At 36.4% G+C, this 19865-nt stretch overlaps 1 protein-coding gene across 1 annotated transcript; it reads right to left on the reverse strand.

Moving 5' to 3' along the window:
• Nucleotides 1-7122: 7122 nt before the first annotated feature.
• On the reverse strand, nt 7123-8077 carry LOC101676478 (olfactory receptor 5K3-like). The gene has a single exon (XM_004771989.2). It carries the CDS (start codon nt 8050-8052, stop codon nt 7123-7125), a length of 930 nt encoding a protein of 309 aa, XP_004772046.1. The 5' UTR covers nt 8053-8077.
• Between the last annotated feature and the right edge of the window lie 11788 nt (nt 8078-19865).

The following is a 19865-nucleotide window of genomic DNA, read 5'->3' on the forward strand; positions in this document are numbered from 1 at the left end:
TGGAACCATTGCTGAAACATCCTGCTGGTTTGCCGGAGGAAATAGGGAGGAGGTTACCTCAAGTTAGAAAGACCCTCAAACATTATCCTCAAAAACCATGCATCAAAGGGGCCCAAATTTAATTGCGTATGAATGTAGAACAACTTATTCCCTAAGGCATTTGAGAGAGAGAAAGAGAGAAAGAGTGCTATTGCTAGGAGTTAATGGGGCCTAACAGCTGTATGTGATCAAAGAAAAAGAGGACCTATGATAAAACCATGGTCATCCCAAAGGACTGTGTAGATGCTGCATCCTCTGAAGAGCAACATCAGAGTCTTTACACTGCAGAGGAAATGGACTTCTCTCTCTCTCTCTCTTTCTCGCTCTCTCTCTCTCACACACACACACAAACATTATCCACCCAATTCCTAAACAAATCAACAAAGATATAACAAGACCGAAGGATGAATGAGTATCCAGAGTTCTACAGTGTATTATTTTAAATGCCAAATTCTCAACAACAACAAAAAAAGACATGAGATAGGGAAAAATTGTTACCTATACATCATAAAATTAGCAGACAACATAAACTGTCTGTTAGAGTAATAACATATTGGATTTAACAAAAAAAAAACTTAAAAACTAATCATGATAAATGTGTTCATAGATCTAAAGGAAACCAGGATTAAATTTTAAAAAAAGGAAGGTATGAATGCAAAGTTATGTGAAATAGACTATGAATGAAGAGAAAGTATAAAGAAACAATTAAGTAGAAATTCTGTAATTGAAAAGTACAACCGAAACTTAAAACATCACTGCAGAAACTCAACTGTAGATTTAAACTGATAGCAGGAAGATTGGTGAATTTGAAGTTATTTCAACAGAGAGTATGCAATCCAAAGGATGAAAGAGAAAAGAAATGAGGAGAAATGCACAGACCCTCAGAGAAATAAAGCCAGCACTAAGTGCATCAGCATGGGCTTTTGGGTGTACCAGGAAAACATGTTTCTGATAAAAGACTTGTATAAGAAGATCCAAGTTGTTTGTTGTTTGTTGATAAACAAAGAACAGAAAGCACAGAAACAATCCAATAAAAATTGGGCAAAAGGGCTGAACAAACATTTTACCAAAGAAGAAATACAGATGGTAAATAAGCATATGAAAATCTGCTCCTCATTATTTGCCATAGGGAATTACAAATTAAAGCAATAATTGCATAACATAAAAGAAATCTAAAATTTTAAAAAAAAATTTTAAAGTTATCAGTTGCTGGCAAGAATATGGAATGATAGGAGGACACACACATACCCTAGCTCTGCCAGCTGACAGGACCCAGAAGCAATGACATTGCAGAAACAATTAGCATACTTATGGCCCAGATGTTTGTTCGTAATATCATTTTCCAGTCGAAGGAATTAAATCTACTTGGAGAAATAGCTGATGTGGTGACGAGGGTAGACAATAAATATGCAGGATGAGCCTGGAACATCTTGTAATGCCAGAAAATAGAAAAAAGAAGAGAGAGAGAAGAGAGAGAGAGAGAAAGGGGGAAAAAAAGACGGGGAGAGAGGAAGGAAGGGAGAGGGAGGGAGGGAGGAAGGAAGAAAAAAATCAAAGCTAAAGAACAAACGAACACAAAACTTCCCCTGCATACACAGTGATGGATGTATGCCAAAGGGACACAGGAGCCCATGGAAAGAGCTCCCTGTGGCCAAAACTAGAATGATTTGAGCACCAAAATTAACAGAGTAGTATTAAATTTTCTCTAAGTGTAAAATAAATATCTATGATTCTATACTGATGTAAATAGAAGATTGAATGTGTAAATAAGTGAGGTGAATCGACAAATCTTCCATGCAGAAGAATTCCAGTTTATATAGATACTTCATCCCACGGAGGTGATCCATTTCTCTCTTCTCTGTAAGTGTGGGCTGTAGATAGTGACTTCTTCCTTACCCAACACAGTAAGAGAAGGTGGAGAAAGAGAAGCTCCACAATGGAGAAACCCGGCAAACTCTACCTCAACCAAGTGGTCAAGTTCAACATCAAAAGAGTTACAAGCAATAAGGACAGTATTTGCCACCAGTAGGATGTAAAGAAAATGGTGATTTACCTCTGTGGCTTTTCTCCTAAAAAGCTATCCCCCGCAGCCTAATCATGAGAAAAACATGAAAAGGATCCCAGTTGAGGGACATTCTACAAAATGCCTGATTAGTACTTCTCAAAACTTACCAAGGACATCAAAAATAAGGAATGTTGGGGATTGGGAGGGAGACAAACGATAAGTGATTCTTAATCTCACAAAACAGACTGAGGGTTGCTGGGGGGACAGGGGACGGGAGAGGGTGGTGGGGATATGGACATTGGGGAGGGTATGTGCTATGATGAGTGCTGTGAAATGTGTAAACCAGGCGATTCACAGACCTGTACCCCTGGGAATAAAAATACATTATATGTTTATTTAAAAAAATTAATAAATTCATTTTTTTAAAAAAAAGGAATGTTGAAAAGCTATCACTGACACCTGATGACTAAAGGGGGGTGATGAGTAAATATAAAGTGATACACTGAATGGGATTCTGGATGCAAGGACACAAATTAAACTATGGAAATCTGACTCAAGTATGAATTTCACTTCATCATAATGTATCAATATTGGCTCATTAATTAAAACAAATGCACCATACTAATGTAGAGTATTAATGACACGGGAAAATGGATGTGTCATATATGGGAATTCTCTACACTATCTTTATTATTTTCTATAAATCAAAATTGTTGGAAGAACTTTTAAAAATTTATTAAAATCTTTGAGGTAAAGTTTTTGTTTCTCAGAATGAACTCAGAGAACACTTGGGGAAAAACAATCATCAGCCTTCTGCTTCCAATGATAATAATTGATTCAAAAATTTAAAGACATCAGATGCTAAAACTGTTGATGAAAAATTATTAGGGAACAAGAAATTCACATGACCTTAATATATCACCCTAAAGATTGATTTTAATAGCAAAGAAATAAGTTATTTTTATCATAGTGCTGAGGGCACCACCTTAATGAAGTAATCAGTGAACAGTTAACAAGACAAGCTGATGTGATAGACCTCATGATGGGAGAAGAAAACAGTACACCCATGATTGCTGAATTGTTTAATTTAATCTAATCATGAGCATACATTACAAAAATAGAGATGGTGGGATACTATAAATGATGTCTGACACAAATATTTAAAAATTTTAATATGTCATGAAAGAAAAGAAAAGCAAGAAGTTTATTCTACATTACAGGAGATCAAATAATGATAATAAAGCAAATAATGGCCCTTAATTGAATTCTTGATGAAAAAATAAATTGCTAGAAAGGAGAATTTTGGGAAAATTTTAATATGAACATCATATTAGGTGATATTAAATTTCTTGGGGATAATAATTATATGATGGGGTGCCTGGATGGCTCAGTCAATTAGTGTCTGTCTTCAGCTCAGGTCATGATCCTGGAGTCCTGGGATCAAACCCAAACACCTGGAGCTCCTGCTTCTCCCCATCCCACTTATGATCCCTCCCTCTTTCTCTCTCTCTCTCTCTCTCCCAAATAAATAAACAAAATCCTTAAAAATATGATATGACAGTGTAGGAAATCTCTTTGTTCTTTTGAGATATATGTTGAATTTATGGATAAACTGTCATAATCTTATATATATGTATAGACATAAATACATACATTAAATATGTATATATACACATTTGCAGATGTATTTTTGGGCAAAGGTGGTGCAAGGTTACAATCATCTTGATATAAAAAAATTCATGGACATTCTCTCAACTTTTCTGTAGGTTTGAAATTTTTCAAAATAATCTGGAGAAAAATGTCATTGATTCACATTTTTCTTGACCCACTGCCCTATTTCTCTATCCACTTAACAGCTAAGTTTCTTGTAAGTTTTCCTCTCCAACTACTTTTCACTTCTCTATGTTGTCTATAATATGACATAGTAGTTAAGAACATGGATTTTGGGTTTGATCTCTACATTTGATCCCTGAGCTCACCTTAATATTTCTGTGGACAAATTATGAAACCTATCTGTTCCCCATTTTTTCAGTGGGGTTGTAGGAAATTAAAATATAGAAATAAAAGAAAAAATGTAATAGATATGTTGAATAGTTAAATGGATACTGATAAAAAGTTATTGGCAAGTTTAAAAGGTATCTGTGAATAAATTTAAAATAAAACAAAAATGACATGAGGCAAGAGATATGAATATATCTGTTAATATTTACTCAATTGTAATAAAAGCATTTTTTTCCAAACAAGTTTAATGGTAAGAAGATCTATTGGATTTTGAAATGAGAAGGGATGCTTAATTCTACAGATTCTGGATCTGCTCTGTGATTCCCTCAGTTATGCCCTCATTTGTGTGTTGACTTCATTTCCAGGCTGGTTTCTCTTTTGGTGGCAAAATGGTTCGGGACTGTGCCAAATTTCATATCCACACAGCATGACATTCAGAAGAAGAAAGACTACATTTTCCTGTGGATCTCTTTTAAAATAAAGGAAACATATAACCCAGAAACTTTCACAAAATTACCTCTTGACTCACTGGACCTAAGTAAGCCATGGACACTTCCCTTAACAGACCTCTAGGCTTCAGTGTTGGTAAGAGTTGGAAGCAGTTGGCACAGAAATACATAAAGAGAATTTGTGGTACCCCTTAAAAAGGGAAAGGGACCAATGAATGTGAATATGATAACCAAAATTATCTTCTAAAACAGAGAGTGGATACAAAGGAACACATTCAATGAACTCAGGGTTCTGGATTACTATACACTTTTAAAAAAATGTGTTTAAGACCCTGTAGAGCTTTGTGTTTGTGGGTTATAGCTAAAAGTATTTGCAATACTAGAAATTAAAACCAAGAAATTAAAAATATTCACTGACTTATTTAAAAATAAAAATAACAAACATGTCATATATTAAATTAAATGATTATATTAAAATACATTTACAGAAAAGGCTAATGAATGACCAAATGTGTCAGGTAGCTTTTCAAAGATTAGTGATAGGAAATCAGTCACAACCAGGTTGGTACTCACAGGAAGAAGACAGGCCTTCATTTTATTATCAGGTAGTCACAGTTTACTATTTTTTCTTTAAAATGTTGCTTTTATCTGTGCCCTCCTCCCCTTTCATCCTCCAGTGTCAGCTCTCATCATTTAATATATGAATTCTGGCAGTTAGCCTCATTGTTTCTAGCCTCCTTCCCAATCAATTGCCGATTCGTTTTCTGAAAAATAGAGTCATATTATCTGGTTCTAGGAAGAATTCAGGGTCTGATGCCTCTGCGATAAATTCAGAATTTTTAGGGTGGCATTTAAGATTCTCAGTAACCTGATTCCCTTCCATCCTTTTTCCCCATATTCCGCAACAGCTTTTATGGACAGTTTCATCAGCTTTCTGACTCTGTCCATGGTTCACCTCCTTCATCCCAGTTCCCACTGTCACACTTATTTCCATAAACACTGTGGTCATACTCATTCCTTTTCTCTTCCAAACATCATTTTCTAAAAATCATTTTTAAGACACATCTTACTTCTGATGCTGCATAGGACTAAATATCCCATGTGACAAGGCTCTCCATTCCCTTAACTTCTAAGCAGCATTGATACAAATTTCAGCTCAATCTGAATCACCTGGTTGAACTTGAGCAAGCCACTCAGTGTTTCAAAGCATGAGGATTTTTATTGAGAAAATTCATTAGAAAGTATATCTAACCAGTTGGTAGGTAATATCTATTTAAGGTGTAGCTTTGTGCCTAGCAGATAACATGTTTTCAGTAAATCATTTTTTTCATTCATATTTGTATATGTAAGAGATCAATAAATATTTATGTTTAGATATTCAGAAATTTTACTATATTGTGCCTCAATTATGCTTATAGCATCTCCAACTTTTTTGTTAATGCTATTAATGTATCAGTAATTTACACTGGAATAAGTACAAGTGGGTGGAATTCCTAGTAACAAACGTGATAAGTAATATCAAAGAGAAAAACACCTTCATTATGTATAATGTATTCAAAATTGTGCTTCATTTTTGATGGACACCTAATCAAACTATATAAAAATATCCAAATCTATATGGATTTATGTATGAATACCATCCATTTCATCTAGAGATTGATAAATCACAAGTATACAGATACACTACTTCAGAAAACATGAGAGTAAAATTGACTGACACTAAAGATCAAAATAGTCTTTTTTTATTATAACTCTTTACTAGTATTCTTTTCTTGTCTTTAATACTTTTAATTGTGGCAAATGATACATAACAAAATTTCCCCTTTTAAAGGCGAAAATATTCTTTTTTACTGAAAGATTTTATTTATTTATCTGACAGAGAGAGATCACAGGTAGGCAGAGCAGCAGGCAGAGAAAGAAGGGAATCAGGCCCCCTACTGAGCAGAGAACCTGATGCTGGGCTGGATCCCAGGACCCTGAGATTATGACCCAGGCTGAAGGCAGAGGTTTAACCCACTGAGCCACCCAGGCTCCACAAGAATGAAAATATTCTTCTTTTTGAGAATAGATATTCCGTATAAAGTAATATTCAAATATTGTCTCTTGAAAAAACTCAAAGAAAATTGGGAATCAAATATATACAGTGTATTTCTGACAGATGGTATAGGTTAAGAATGGATTAATTCTTGAGAACATGGAATGTGCCAGACTTTGTATGATTATGCTTTGGAATTCCAGAAACTTGTTGGCCATATTAAATGGAGGTGACCTTTACATATACTGACTTATATTCCTAGTATTTGTTGTATTTCTTAAAAATTGTAACTCATTACTCTTTGAAACAATTAGTTAATAGTTTGGCTAATTTTTTTGTGGCACAGTTTGTGACCTCAGGAAAAATTATTTAATTCATTCTTGAAGGAACCTAGTAACTAAGATTTTGGAAAACATTGTAGCAGAATCTCTCCTTGCAGAACTTACTTATTTGATTCCCATACTAACATGTATTAGTAATTGAATATTTTATGGACAAAGTGGTCCTTTTCTACTTTCTCAATATTCTATGATTTTGAATTTTTTTTCAAATTTAAATTAATTTTCACAGGGATGATATTTCTTCTAAGAATGTTATAAAATTTTCTTTATAACTTTTTTCATAGCATTTATTACCTCCTTATTTCTTAGACTATAAATAAAAGGGTTTAATAAAGGGATCACTAGAGTATAAAAAACAGCACCAGGTATGTCTTCATCCTCTTCTTTAAGTGACTGTGGTCGAGTGTACACAAAGAGAAGAGAACCATAGAATATTGAGACAGAGAGAAAGTGAGATGAACAAGTAGATAAGGCTTTGCCTCTTCCCTCTTTGGATTTCATTTTGAAAATCATAAAAAGGATGCAGAGATAAGAAATTAGGACTACGATAACAGAGAAGACTAAAACTGAACCTGCAAAGATAAATATCATCAATTCATTGATGTAAGGGTCAACACAGGAAAGTCTGTATAATGGAAAAGCATCACAAAAAAAGTGATTAATTTGATTTGACCCACAGAAAGTTAACCTAAAGAGAAACCCTACATGAATCATGGGATGCAGGTTTCCAGCTATATAGGCCCCTATGGTCATCTGAACGCAGAGTTTCTTTGACATTATGGTGTGGTACTGCAGAGGGCTACATATGGCCACATAGCGATCATAGGCCATTGCTGCCAGGAGAAAACAGTCTGTAGTTTCAGCAAGGCAGAGAAAATAAAACTGTGCCATGCATTCATAAAGGGAAATCATTTTGTCCTTTGAAAAGAAGTTCTCTAACATTTTGGGGGTAATAGCACAGGAACAACAGGAATCCATCAGAGCCAGGTTGCCCAGAAAGATGTACATTGGTGTGTGAAGACGATGCTCCATAAAAATCAATACCACCAGACCCAGATTCCCCACCATAGTGACCATGTAGATAGTGAGAAATACCACAAACAGGAGGCTCCTCAACTCTGGGTGATCTGTAAATCCTGTGAGGATAAATTCAGTGGTGAGGGAGTAGTTATCCTCAGTCATATCCACCTTCTCTGTTGAGATAGGAATTCTGGAAATACAAGATTCTAATTTAGAGTGTGTATAACTTTCCTTCCAACTATATCTTTTTACAACAAAGAGAGGAGCTTCTTCAAACTTCCCTTAGTATCTCTGGATACAGACACACAAACCTCTAGGAGATAGTCATTCCCCTAACATGTCAGTTTTATAACCTCAATTCTGAAAATCAACATTCCCATGAATATTTTTGTAATTGCAAGAAGAACGCTTACAAAGGAAAAGGTTTGTCTTCATGAATTCATGTATGAATAGTGTACAAATCTTCCATACCCATATTTGGTTCATTGTTGACATAATTTCATTGTTGACATAATTTTAGTGTCAATTTTTGTATTAATGATCCTTAAAATAAATTTACCATCAATTTCCATATATACACATTTTTGTAACTGAGCAAAAATACTTCATATACTCTCCCGGTGGAGTGAATGCCTGAAAATAGCATTCAACAAATATTAAATTTATATCTTAGGAATTGTTGAAGATCACAAAGGTTTAGGAATAGGACTTCATTTTTAAAGAAAATTACTTTGGCTATCCAAGGAAGTAATTATCTGTATATTTTCACCTCATTCATCACTTTCTCTGGGATTAGATCCATTTCCATTAAAACTGATTTTGTCCATCCCATCATTCCTGTTGAGTTTTCCCAGATATCTAAATCCTCTTTTTCTTTATGTAAAGTTTACATATAATGTTACTTAAGAAAGTTTTAACTAAATGCCCCAGACCACACTGATTTTTACTTCTTGCATTCTCAAGCATATCCTATATATGCAACACAATCTAGAATTTCTTGTGTATAATCTACATGGCTTTTTCCTTATATGCATGCACAGTTTCCTTATTAGAATTGTAGACATTTGAGTTTAGTTATGACTTATGAGTTGTTTATGCTATAGAAGAAAAAAAGTATTGATTCCAGTCCTAGCTTCTCTCATACTACCACTGATCCCTAGTGATCTCTTCGGTTTCTGCAAATTGAGACTGCTAATTTTGAACAACAGCCTACAATGGAAATTCTTGGAAATCTATCATTAAAAAAATTTCTGTATCATTTTCTTATCTGAATTGACCCATATAATATATTCCTGCTTCCTAAGAAACTTATATAAGATTTTCTGGTGTATAGCACTGTAGTTTGAAATCTAATAAAATAAGTTTGCCTGTATATTTTAGTTTTATACTACTTAGAGAAAGAGAAAAAAAATCTTAATAAGATTTTTGAGATGGGGCTCCTGGGTGGCTCAAATGGTTAAGTGTGCCCTTTGGATCAGGTCATGATCTCCAGGTCCTCCAATTGAGCCCCATATCTGGCTCCCTGGTCAGTGGGGAGTCTGCTTCTTCCTCTCCTTCCACTCTCTGCCAGCTTGAGCTCTCTCTGTCTACCTCTTTCTCTCAAATGAATAGATTTTAAAAATTTGTTTTAAATATGATTTTCAAAGACAAATTTTGCTTTGCCTCAAAGACTATATTCTATCATTACTTTGGGATCCATTGGGGTATTTTGACCAATATGTATAATTATGTAAATTTTCTGGTCAAAATGGGTTTATTTTTCCATAATGAAAACATCAAAATATAGGCACAGGTTGAACATTTTATTTTCTTGTTTTAAAGTACTAAATATAAGCCATTTATTTATTCAGCTGTGTTAGAAATTACTCTCAATGTACTTATCTGAATTATTTAACAGAATTAAGCTGCATTCTTACCTGTATGTTTTGAACGTTTACCTTATAATCAGAAAAGGTCAGCAGGAACTGAGTTTAAATCTCATGCTAATTTGCCATAGCCCTCAGTTGTAAGAAGAGCTAGGAAGGTGAGAAGTTGAAATCTGCTAACTAATTCAGATAAATCAATACTTATGGATGCTAATAGCAAACGTAAAGATAAATTTGAATACTTCCTTTACCTGAGTGCTCTGAGAAGAGTCTTACAACTTCAGATTTCTTTTTTTTTAATGGTGGTATGTCTTGTAGAATTTCAGAATATAAATTATGGTCTCAAAAACATTTTGGGATTGAAAGAATGAAAGTCTATTAGACTACTAAGAGGTCAGTGTCAATAATTATGTTCCTTACAATGCAAAGGTAACTTTCCCATCAAATGCTTATGGGACTTCCCTATGATGACATCAATGTATTTCTATGGGGAGATTCAGCTTCCAAAACATATTAACTCTGTGACATGAATTAAAGATGACCTGTGAGACAATGAGGTTAAAGTAAATGACCTTTGCTAAAGTCCCTAAGTCATTTGATGATCATCTTGCTGGTTCTTATGTAACTGACATCATTTCTAGAATTCTGTTCATTATCCTATGCATAAAATGTAAAATGAGGCAAAGAGAGTCTTGGGTCAGCTTGGACAGTTACTGGAGAGATTAATACGGTTTATAAAAGATGATTAGCATTTAGAGAGGAGAACAAAAGGTGTGGGAGGATTAGTTAGGCTCATCAACTCCTTCACTCTGAGTTGAATTTGTTCCATGTATTGCAAAACCCTCATGGAAATGATAGTCTACTGCTCAGGAAGTTGCCATGCTCTTTTTCTAGTGTCTAACCAAATCCATTTTTCTTTTTTTTTTTAAGGTGTTTTTTTGTTTTTGTTTGTTTTTGTTTTTGTTTCAGATTTTACTTATTTACTTGAGAGAGAGAGTGAGTGAATGAGAGAGAGGGAAGGAACAGAGGAAATAGAAAGAGAGAAGTTGACTCCCTGCTGAACAGAGAGCTGGACATGGGGCTCTGGGGTTTGGCCCCAGGACTCTAGGACCATAACCTGAGTTGAAGGCAGAAGCTTAGCTGACTGAGCCACCCAGACACCTCCAAATCCATTTTTCTTATTTTGGTATTCCAGATTTTCCAAAGTCAGCCTGTGTCTTACCTATCAGTTTCCTTTCTTCCTCTTACATCAAGGCACTTGGCCATGTACATCCCTTCACTGACCTTCTGTGCTTCAGCTAATCATCCCTTCACTGATAATGTTTACATCATCTAAAACTCCTTCTCTCTTTCCTTCCATCTCAATACTACTCATCCTTGAGCTCAAATCAGATCTCCTCCATGAGAACTTTCCTAGGTCTTTTAAATAGATTTGATTTTTTTTCTTTTCCTGATTTACATGATACTTAACTGCTTTTATAATGCATTCACCAATGTATCAGGGGCGACTCTTACATGTCCTGATTGTAAAAGTCTTGACTAAATGTTAAGTCACCAGTCATGTCATGCATCTTTTGAGAAACGATCAACACACTGAGCTAGATCCTCAATACCTGCTGCACTAACTGCTAACATTTCCATTCTGCTCAACTTTTATCAAGTACTTTCAGTATGCAGGTAATGGAAAAGACAAAGGGGACTGTGGAACTGGATGTGCAAATGGTGGAGGCAAGTTCTTAGTTTTTATATATGGCTCCTACTAGAGCTCATCTTCTAGTGGGGAGAAATAAAGGTACTTACATTGGTAACTAGTGTGTAATTTCTGATTATATCCTTCTTTCTGATTATATCCTTGACCTTCCTCTTCTTTCATTCTAGACTTTTCCCCATATTAGCTCATCTACTCTTGTTTTTCCAACTACCTTTCATCTTCTGATGGCTTTGGTAGAGGAGATATTTCAAACCATTTTGGTGTACATTCATACTAATAAGATCATTGGTAGTATGTCTTAAATATATATATTCTTACTTACAAATTAGATAGGTGTGCTACTATGCTAAAATATTATGCATTATAAAACATGAAAAGAGAAATTTAAAAGCAGTTAAACTAAAGAAATGGTATTAAAATTTTTAATTTTATATATCAATAATATTAAAACTTTGTTTACTCTCCACTAACACTATTATTAATTAAACATTCTGGTCAGAAAAATTGTGATATATGGCTTAGTATTTAAATTGTAGCTTAACACAATAATACAGCAATTAATTAATTAGTTAATACAGCAATTCAAGCACTTGCTTGAATTTATTTCCAAACATCTCTTAAAATCCTACAAAGTTGAAAAGATACTATACACAGATAGACCTGCTCAAATGGGAGAAGAATACGAGTTTTGAGTGGGTCTCAGAACAAGAAAGCGCTCTTCACCAGGTCAATACTGACTCAGCATCCAATAGTATTAGAAATATCTGAGACACAGCAATAATATGGATGTCCTGGGGGGAAAGCATTTGCTGTGATCCACTCCTTCCTTTTCTAGGGCTTGGGGATATCCCTCAGGAGCAGATGATCTGGTCTAATCTTGTGATGTGTACTTCCAGACTATAGAATAGTTAAAGTGTTTGAATAGTTAAACATCTTTTAAACAGATCGATGTTTAAACTAAACTAATTGAATAGCTTCTTCCTGCTATTTTGTCATAGCCCAACCCAGAAGCCTATCCTAGCAAGAAAAACAAAAATAATTCACTTTAAGTGTATGATATAAGCAACTGTTATATATATTATATAAATATATTTTATTATATTTATTTTATTTATAAATATGTAATAAAAATAAATAAATCTAGACAGACACATGAACACAAACATATACAAGTGCATATATGCAGATCTAGATATATACTGGATTTGCACATACTCTGGTAGCAATGACAATCCATTAAAAATTATGAAAAAAAGATATGATTTAATCAGAGTTGTTTCTGAAGAATAACAAGGTGGCTATGTTAAGGAAGGAATCTTGATACTTCAAGATGTAAAAGTTAAGTAACCAAAGTGTTGCAAAACACAGAAGCAGGGCGAAGCCTTCAGGAGAATCAGTAGTAAAGAGTGTGGAGTTTCAGTGTTGAGAAAGGCAGGACAGGAATGAACTTGAGGATGGGTCACTCATTATACTTAGAGTATGGGGTACAAGAAAGCTAACATTTAAGAATTCTTAGGACAGGGAATATCCAAAATCGTGCTCATTTTCATGTCTTTCCCAACCATCCACTAGGCACTCTGACATCACATTATCTTAACATTATTTGAATTTTGGAAACATACTTTTATTTTTTTAATTTTTTATTTTTTATAAACATATTTTTATCCCCAGGGGTACAGGTCCGTGAATCGCCAGGTCCATACACCCCAGGGCACTCACCAAAACACACCCCCCACAATGTCCATAACCACACCCCCTACTCCCAACCACCCTCCCCCAGAAACCCTCAGTTTGTTTTGTGAGATTAAGAGTCACTTATGGTTTGTCTCCCTCCCAATCCCATCTTCTTTCATTTATTCTTCTCGTACCCACTTAAGCCCCCATGTTGCATCACCACTTCCTCATATCAGGGAGATCATATGATAGTTGTCTTTCTCCAATTGACTTACTTCACTAAGCATGATATGCTCCAGTTCCATCCACATTGTTGAAAATGGCAAGATTTCATTTCTTTTGATGGCTGCATAGTATTCCACTGTGTATATTTACCACCTCTTTATCCATTCAACTGTTGATGGACATCTAGCTTCTTTCCATAGTTTGGCTATTGTGGACATTGCTGCTATAAACATTTGGGTGCACGTACCCCTTCAGATCACTACGTTTGTATCTTTAGGGTAAATACCGAGTAATGCAATGCTGAGTCATAGGGCAGTGCTATTTTCAACATTTTGAGGAACCTCCATGCTGTTTTCCAGAGTGGTTGCACCAGCTTGCATTCCCACCAACAGTGTAGGAGGATACCCCTTTCTCTGCATCCTCGCCAGCATCTGTCATTTCCTGACTTGTTGATTTTAGCCATTCTGACTGGTGTGAGGTGATATCTCATTGTGGTTTTGATTTGTATTTCCCTGATGCCGAGTGATATGGAGCACTTTTTCATGTGTCTGTTGGCCATCTGGATGTCTTCTTTGCAGAAATGTCTGTTCATGTCCTCTGCCCATTTCTTGATTGGATTCTTTGTTCTTTGGGTGTTGAGTTTGCTAAGTTCTTTATAGATTTTGGACACTAGCCCTTTATCTGATATGTCGTTTGCAAATATCTTCTCCCATTCTGTCAGTTGTCTTTTGATTTTGATAACTGTTTCCTTTGCTGTGCAAAAGCTTTTGATCTTGATGAAATCCCAATAGTTCATTTTTGCCCTTGCTTCCCTTGCCTTTTGCGTTGTTCCTAGGAAGAAGTAGCTGTGGCTGAGGTCAAAGAGGGTGCTGCCTGTGTTCTCCTCAAGGATTTTGATGGATTCCTTTCACACATTGAGGTCGGTCATCCATTTTGAGTCTATTTTCATGTGTGGTGTAAGGAAATGTCCAATTTCATTTTTCTGCATGTGGCTGTCCAATTTTCCCAACACCATTTATTGAAGAGGCTGTCTTTTTTCCATTGGACATTCTTTCCTGCTTTGTCGAAGATTAGTTGACTGTAGAGTTGAGGGTCTATTTCTGGGCTCTCTATTCTGTTCCATTTATCTATGTGTCTGTTTTTGTGCCAGTACCATGCTGTCTTGATGATGACAGCTTTGTAATAGAGCTTAAAGTCCGGAAATGTGATGCCACCAACGTTGGCTTTCTTTTTCAATATCCCTTTGGCTATTCGAGGTCTTTTCTGGTTCCATATAAATTTTAGAATTATTTGTTCCATTTCTTTGAAAAAGATGGATGGTACTTTGATAGGAATTGCATTAAATGTGTAGATTGCTTTAGGTAGCATAGACATTTTCACAATATTTATTCTTCCAATCCAGGAGCATGGAACATTTTTCCATTTCTTTGTGTCTTCCTCAATTTCTCTCATGAGTACTTTATAGTTTTCTGAGTATAGACTCTTAGACTCTTTGGTTAGGTTTATTCCTAGGTATCTTATGGTTTTGGGTGCAATTGTAAATGGGATAGACTCCTTAATTTCTCATTCTTCTGTCTTGTTGGTGTGGAGAAATGCAACTGATTTCTGTGCATTGATTTTATATCCTGACACTTTACTGAATTCCTGTACAAGTTCTAGCAGTTTTGGAGTGGAGTCTTTTGGGTTTTTGACATATAGTATCATATCATATGTGAAGAGTGATAGTTTGAATTCTTCTTTGGTGATTTGGATGCCTTTAATTTCCTTTTGTTGTCTGATTGCTGAGGCTAAGACTTCTAGTACTATGTTGAATAGCAGTGGTGATAATGGACATCCCTGCCATGTTCCTGACGTTAGCGGAAAAGCTTTCAGTTTTTCTCCATTGAGAATGATATTTGCGGTGGGTTTTTCATAGATGGCTTTGATGATATTGAGGTATGTGCCCTCTATCCCTACACTTTGAAGAGTTTTGATCAGGAAGGGATGCTGTACTTTGTCAAATGCTTTTTCAGCATCTATTGAGAGTATCATATGGTTCTTGTTCTTTCTTTTATTGGTGTGTTGTATCACATTGACTGATTTGCGGATGTTGAACCAACCTTGCAGCCCTGGAATAAATCCCACTTGGTCGTGGTGAATAATCTGTTGAAACCTATTGGCTAGCATTTTGGTGAGAATTTTCGCATCTGTGTTCATCAAGGATATTGGTCTATAGCTCTCTTTTTTGATGGGATCCTTGTCTGGTTTTGGGATCAAGGTGATGCTGGCCTCATAAAACGAGTTTGGAAGTTTTCCTTCCATTTCTATTTTTTGGAACAAATTCAGGGGTATAGGAATTAGTTCTTCTTTAAATGTTTGGAAGAATTCCTCCGGGAAGCCGTCTGGCCCTGGGCTTTTGTTTGTTTGGAGATTTTTAATGACTGTATCAATCTCCTTACTGGTTATGGATCTGTTCAGCTTTCTATTTCTTCCTGGTTCAGTTGTGGTAGTTTATATGTTTCTAGGAATGCATCCATTTCTTCCAGATTGTCAAATTTGTTGGCTTAGAGTTGCTCATAGTATGTTCTTATAATAGTTTGTATTTCTTTGGTGTTAGTTGTGATCTCTCCTCTTTCATTCATGTTTTTATTTATTTGGGTCCTTTCTCTTTTCTTTTTGATAAGTCTGGTCAGGGGGTTATCAATTTTATTAATTCTTTCAAGAACCAGCTCCTAGTTTCATTGATTTGTTCTATTGTGGCTTTTTTGTTTGTTTGTTTCTATTTCATTGATTTCTGCTCTGATCTTTATGATTTCTCTTCTCCTGCTGGGCTTAGGGTTTCTTTCTTGTTCTTTCTCCAGCTCCTTTAGGTGTAGGGTTATGTTGTGTACCTGAGACCTTTCTTGTTTCTTGAGAAAGGCTTGTACCGCTATATATTTTCCTCTCAGGACTGCCTTTGTTGTGTCCCACAGATTTTGAACCGTTGAATTTTCATTATCATTTGTTTCCATGATTTTTTTCAATTCTTCTTTAATTTCCTGGTTGACCCATTCATTCTTTAGAAGGATGCTGTTTAGTCTACATGTATTTGCGTTCTTTCCAAACTTCCTCTTGTGGTTGAGTTCTAGCTTCAGAGCATTGTGGTCTGAAAATATGCAGGGAATGATCCCAATCTTTTGATAACGGCTGAGTCCTAATTTAGGACCGAGGATGTGATCTATTCTGGAGAATGTTCCATGTGCACTAGAGAAGAATGTGTATTCTGTTGCTTTGGGATGAAATGTTCTGAATAGATCTGTAATGCCCATCTGGTCCAGTGTGTCATTTAAGGCCTTTATTTCCTTGGTGATCTTTGCTTGGATGATCTGTCCATTTCTGTGAGGGGAGTGTTAAGTCCCCTACTATTATTGTATTATTGTTGATGTGTTTCTTTGATTTTGTTATTAATTGCTTATATAGTTGGCTGCTTCCACATTGGGGGCATAGATGTTTAAAACTGTTAGCTCTTCTTGTTGGACAGACCCTTTGAGTATGATATAGTGTCCTTCCTCATCTCTTATTATAGTCTTTGGCTTAAAATCTAATTTATCTGATATAAGGATTGCCACTCTTGCTTTCTTCTGATGTCCATTAGCATGGTAAATTCTTTTCCACACCCTCACTTTAAATCTGGAGGTGTCTTTGGGCTTAAAATGAGCTTCTTGGAGGCAACATATAGATGGGTTTTGGTTTTTTATCCATTCTTATACCCTGTGTCTTTTGATTGGGGCATTTAGCCCATTATCATTCAGGGCAACTATTGAGAGTTATGAATTTAGTGCCATTGTATTGCCTGTAAGGTGACTGTTACTGTATATGGTCTCTGTTCCTTTCTGATCTACCACTTGTAGGCTCTCTCTTTGCTTAGAGGACCCCTTTCAATATTTCCCGTGGAGCTGGTTTGGTGTTTGCAAATTCTTTCAGTTTTTGTTTGTCCTGGAAGCTTTTAATCTCTCCTTCTATTTTCAATGATAGCCTAGCTGGATGTAGTATTTTTGGCTGCATGTTTTTCTCGTTTAGTGCTCTGAAAATATCATGCCAGCTCTTTCTGGCCTGCCAGGTCTCTGTGGATAAGTCACCTGCCAATCTACTATTTTTACCATTGTATGTTACAAACTTCTTTTCCCAGGCTGCTTTCACGATTTTCTCTTTGTCACTAAGACTTGTAAATTTTACTACTAGGTGACGGGGTGTGGGCCTATTCTTATTGATTTTGAGGGGCATTCTCTGAACCTCCTGAATTTTGATGCTCATTCCCTTTGCCATATTGGGGAAATTCTCCCCAATAATTCTCTCCAGTATACCTTCTGCTCCCCTCTCTCTTTCTTCTTCTGGAATCCCAATTATTCTAATGTTGTTTCATCTCATGGTGTCACTTATCTCTTGAATTCTCCCGTCGTGGTTCAGTAGCTGTTTGTCCCTCTTTTCCTCAGCTTCTTTATTCTCTGTCATTTGGTCTTCTATATCGCTAATTCTTTCTTCTGCCTCATTTATCCTAGCAGTGAGAGCCTCCATTTTTGATTGCACCTCATTAGTAGCTTTTTGATTTCAACTTGGTTAGATTTTAGTTCTTTTATTTCTCCAGAAAGGGCTTTTATATCTCCTGAGAGGGTTTCTCTAATACCTTCCATGCCTTTTTCGAGCCTGGCTAGAACCTTGAGAATTGTCATTCTGAACTCTAGATCTGACATATTACCAATGTCTGTATTTATTAGGTCCCTAGCCTTCAGTACTGCCTCTTGTTCTTTTTTTTTGTGTGTGTGGTGAATTTTTTGCCTTGTCATTTTGTCCAGATAAGAGTATATGAAGGAGCAAGTAAAATACTAAAAGGGTGGCAACAACCCCAGGAAAATATGCTTTAACCAAATCAGATGAGATCCCAAATCCTGAGGGGGGAGAAAAGGGGATAAAAAGAGGTTCAAAAAGAAAGATAGGAAAAAGAAGAAAAGAATTAAAAAAATAAAACGAATAAAGAAAAGTATAAAAAAGAAAAAATATATATATATTAGATAAACTAGTTTAAAAAGTTAAAAAATAAAGGGCAAAAGTTAAAGAAAATTTTATCAAAAGAAGAGAAAAAAATGAAAAAGAAAAAAATTAAATTAACTGCAAGACTAAAAAAAATCACAGGAAAAAAGCCATGAGTTCCGTGCTTTGCTTTCTCCTCCTCTGGAATTCTGCTGCTCTCCTTGGTACTGAAACTGCACTCCTTGGTAGGTGAACTTGGTCTCGGCTGGATTTCTTGTTGATCTTCTGGGGGTGAGGCCTGGTGTAGTGATTCTCAAGTGTCTTTGCCCCAGGCGGAACTGCACCGCCCTTACCAGGGGCCTGGCTGAGTAATCCGCTTGGGTTTGCTTTCAGGAGCTTTTGTTCCCTGAGCGCTTTCCGTAGAGTTCTGGAGGACAGGAATACAAATAGCGGCCTCCTGGTCTCCGGCCCAGAGGAGCCGTGAGCCCGGGGCCCCACTCCTCAGTGCACCCTCAAAGAACAGCGCCCAGTTACTCCCGTCTGCCTGACCTTTGGCCACGCTCCGAGCGCACCTAGTCTGCAACCGGTTCAAGGTAACCCCGAGCTGTGATCTTACTGTCGGCTCTGTCTCTGTAACCGGCTTTCCCGTTCTAATTCCCACAAGCTCTGCGACACTCAGACACCCCCGATCCTTCTGTGACCCTGTGGGACCTGAGGCCATGCTGCCCCCGCGTGGGCTTTGTCCCGGTTTAGCCTCTGGAGCGATGTCCCTCAGTGGAACAGACTTTTAAAAGTCCTGATTTTGTGCTCCATTGCTCCGCCGCTTGCCAGGTCCAGCCCCTCCCCCCAGGGTCTATCTTCCTGTTGCTTTGGATTCTCTTCTCCACCAGTCCTACCTTTCAGAAAGTGATCGTTTTTCTGTTTCTAGAATTGCTGTTCTTCTTCTCTTCCAACTGCCGATGGATTTGCAGGTGTTTGCAATCTTTAGATAAGCTATCTAGCTGATCTCCTGCTAGCTGAAGTAGTCTCAGCCTGCTACTTCTCCGCCATCTTGACTCCTCCCCTCGGAAATATACTTTTAAAGCCCTCTTGTCATCAACACATTTTAAAAATCACATATTACTGTTGTATTTTACTAGCATCACTCTTTTTTTATTAAAGGAAGATTGACCATTTCCTTTCTATTCTGCTACTTCTCTTTTCTTCTCCAGACCATCCCACTTAAAATTCTGCAGTCTCCTCTCTTAGCTTTCTGAATTAGTGAAGTTTTACAGATTAACTTACAACATACAAACACAGCTCGAAGAGGCATATAGAAGGTGTTGTAGGCAATGAAAGGCAACTTTACCCTTCCCCCTGCCCTGCTCCCCTCATTTCTCATACACACACACTGGGCTAAGACCATCTCTTACAATTTGGCTCGATCCTCACTGTTTAAACTCCCTGCTTATATTTTCCTAATTGCTCCCCCATTTCTTTTTGTTTCCCTCAGTGCTACGAGAGTCATTGAATTC

Source organism: Mustela putorius, unplaced genomic scaffold (assembly GCF_011764305.1).
Source record: "Mustela putorius furo isolate JIRA1106 unplaced genomic scaffold, ASM1176430v1.1 tig00003834_pilon_pilon_pilon, whole genome shotgun sequence".
Taxonomy (NCBI): domain Eukaryota; kingdom Metazoa; phylum Chordata; class Mammalia; order Carnivora; family Mustelidae; genus Mustela; species Mustela putorius.

Excerpts from the sequence above, each read along its gene's own strand:
- LOC101676478 (XM_004771989.2), bottom strand. The coding sequence starts at position 8,052 with ATGACTGAGGATAACTACTCCCTCACCACTGAATTTATCCTCACAGGA.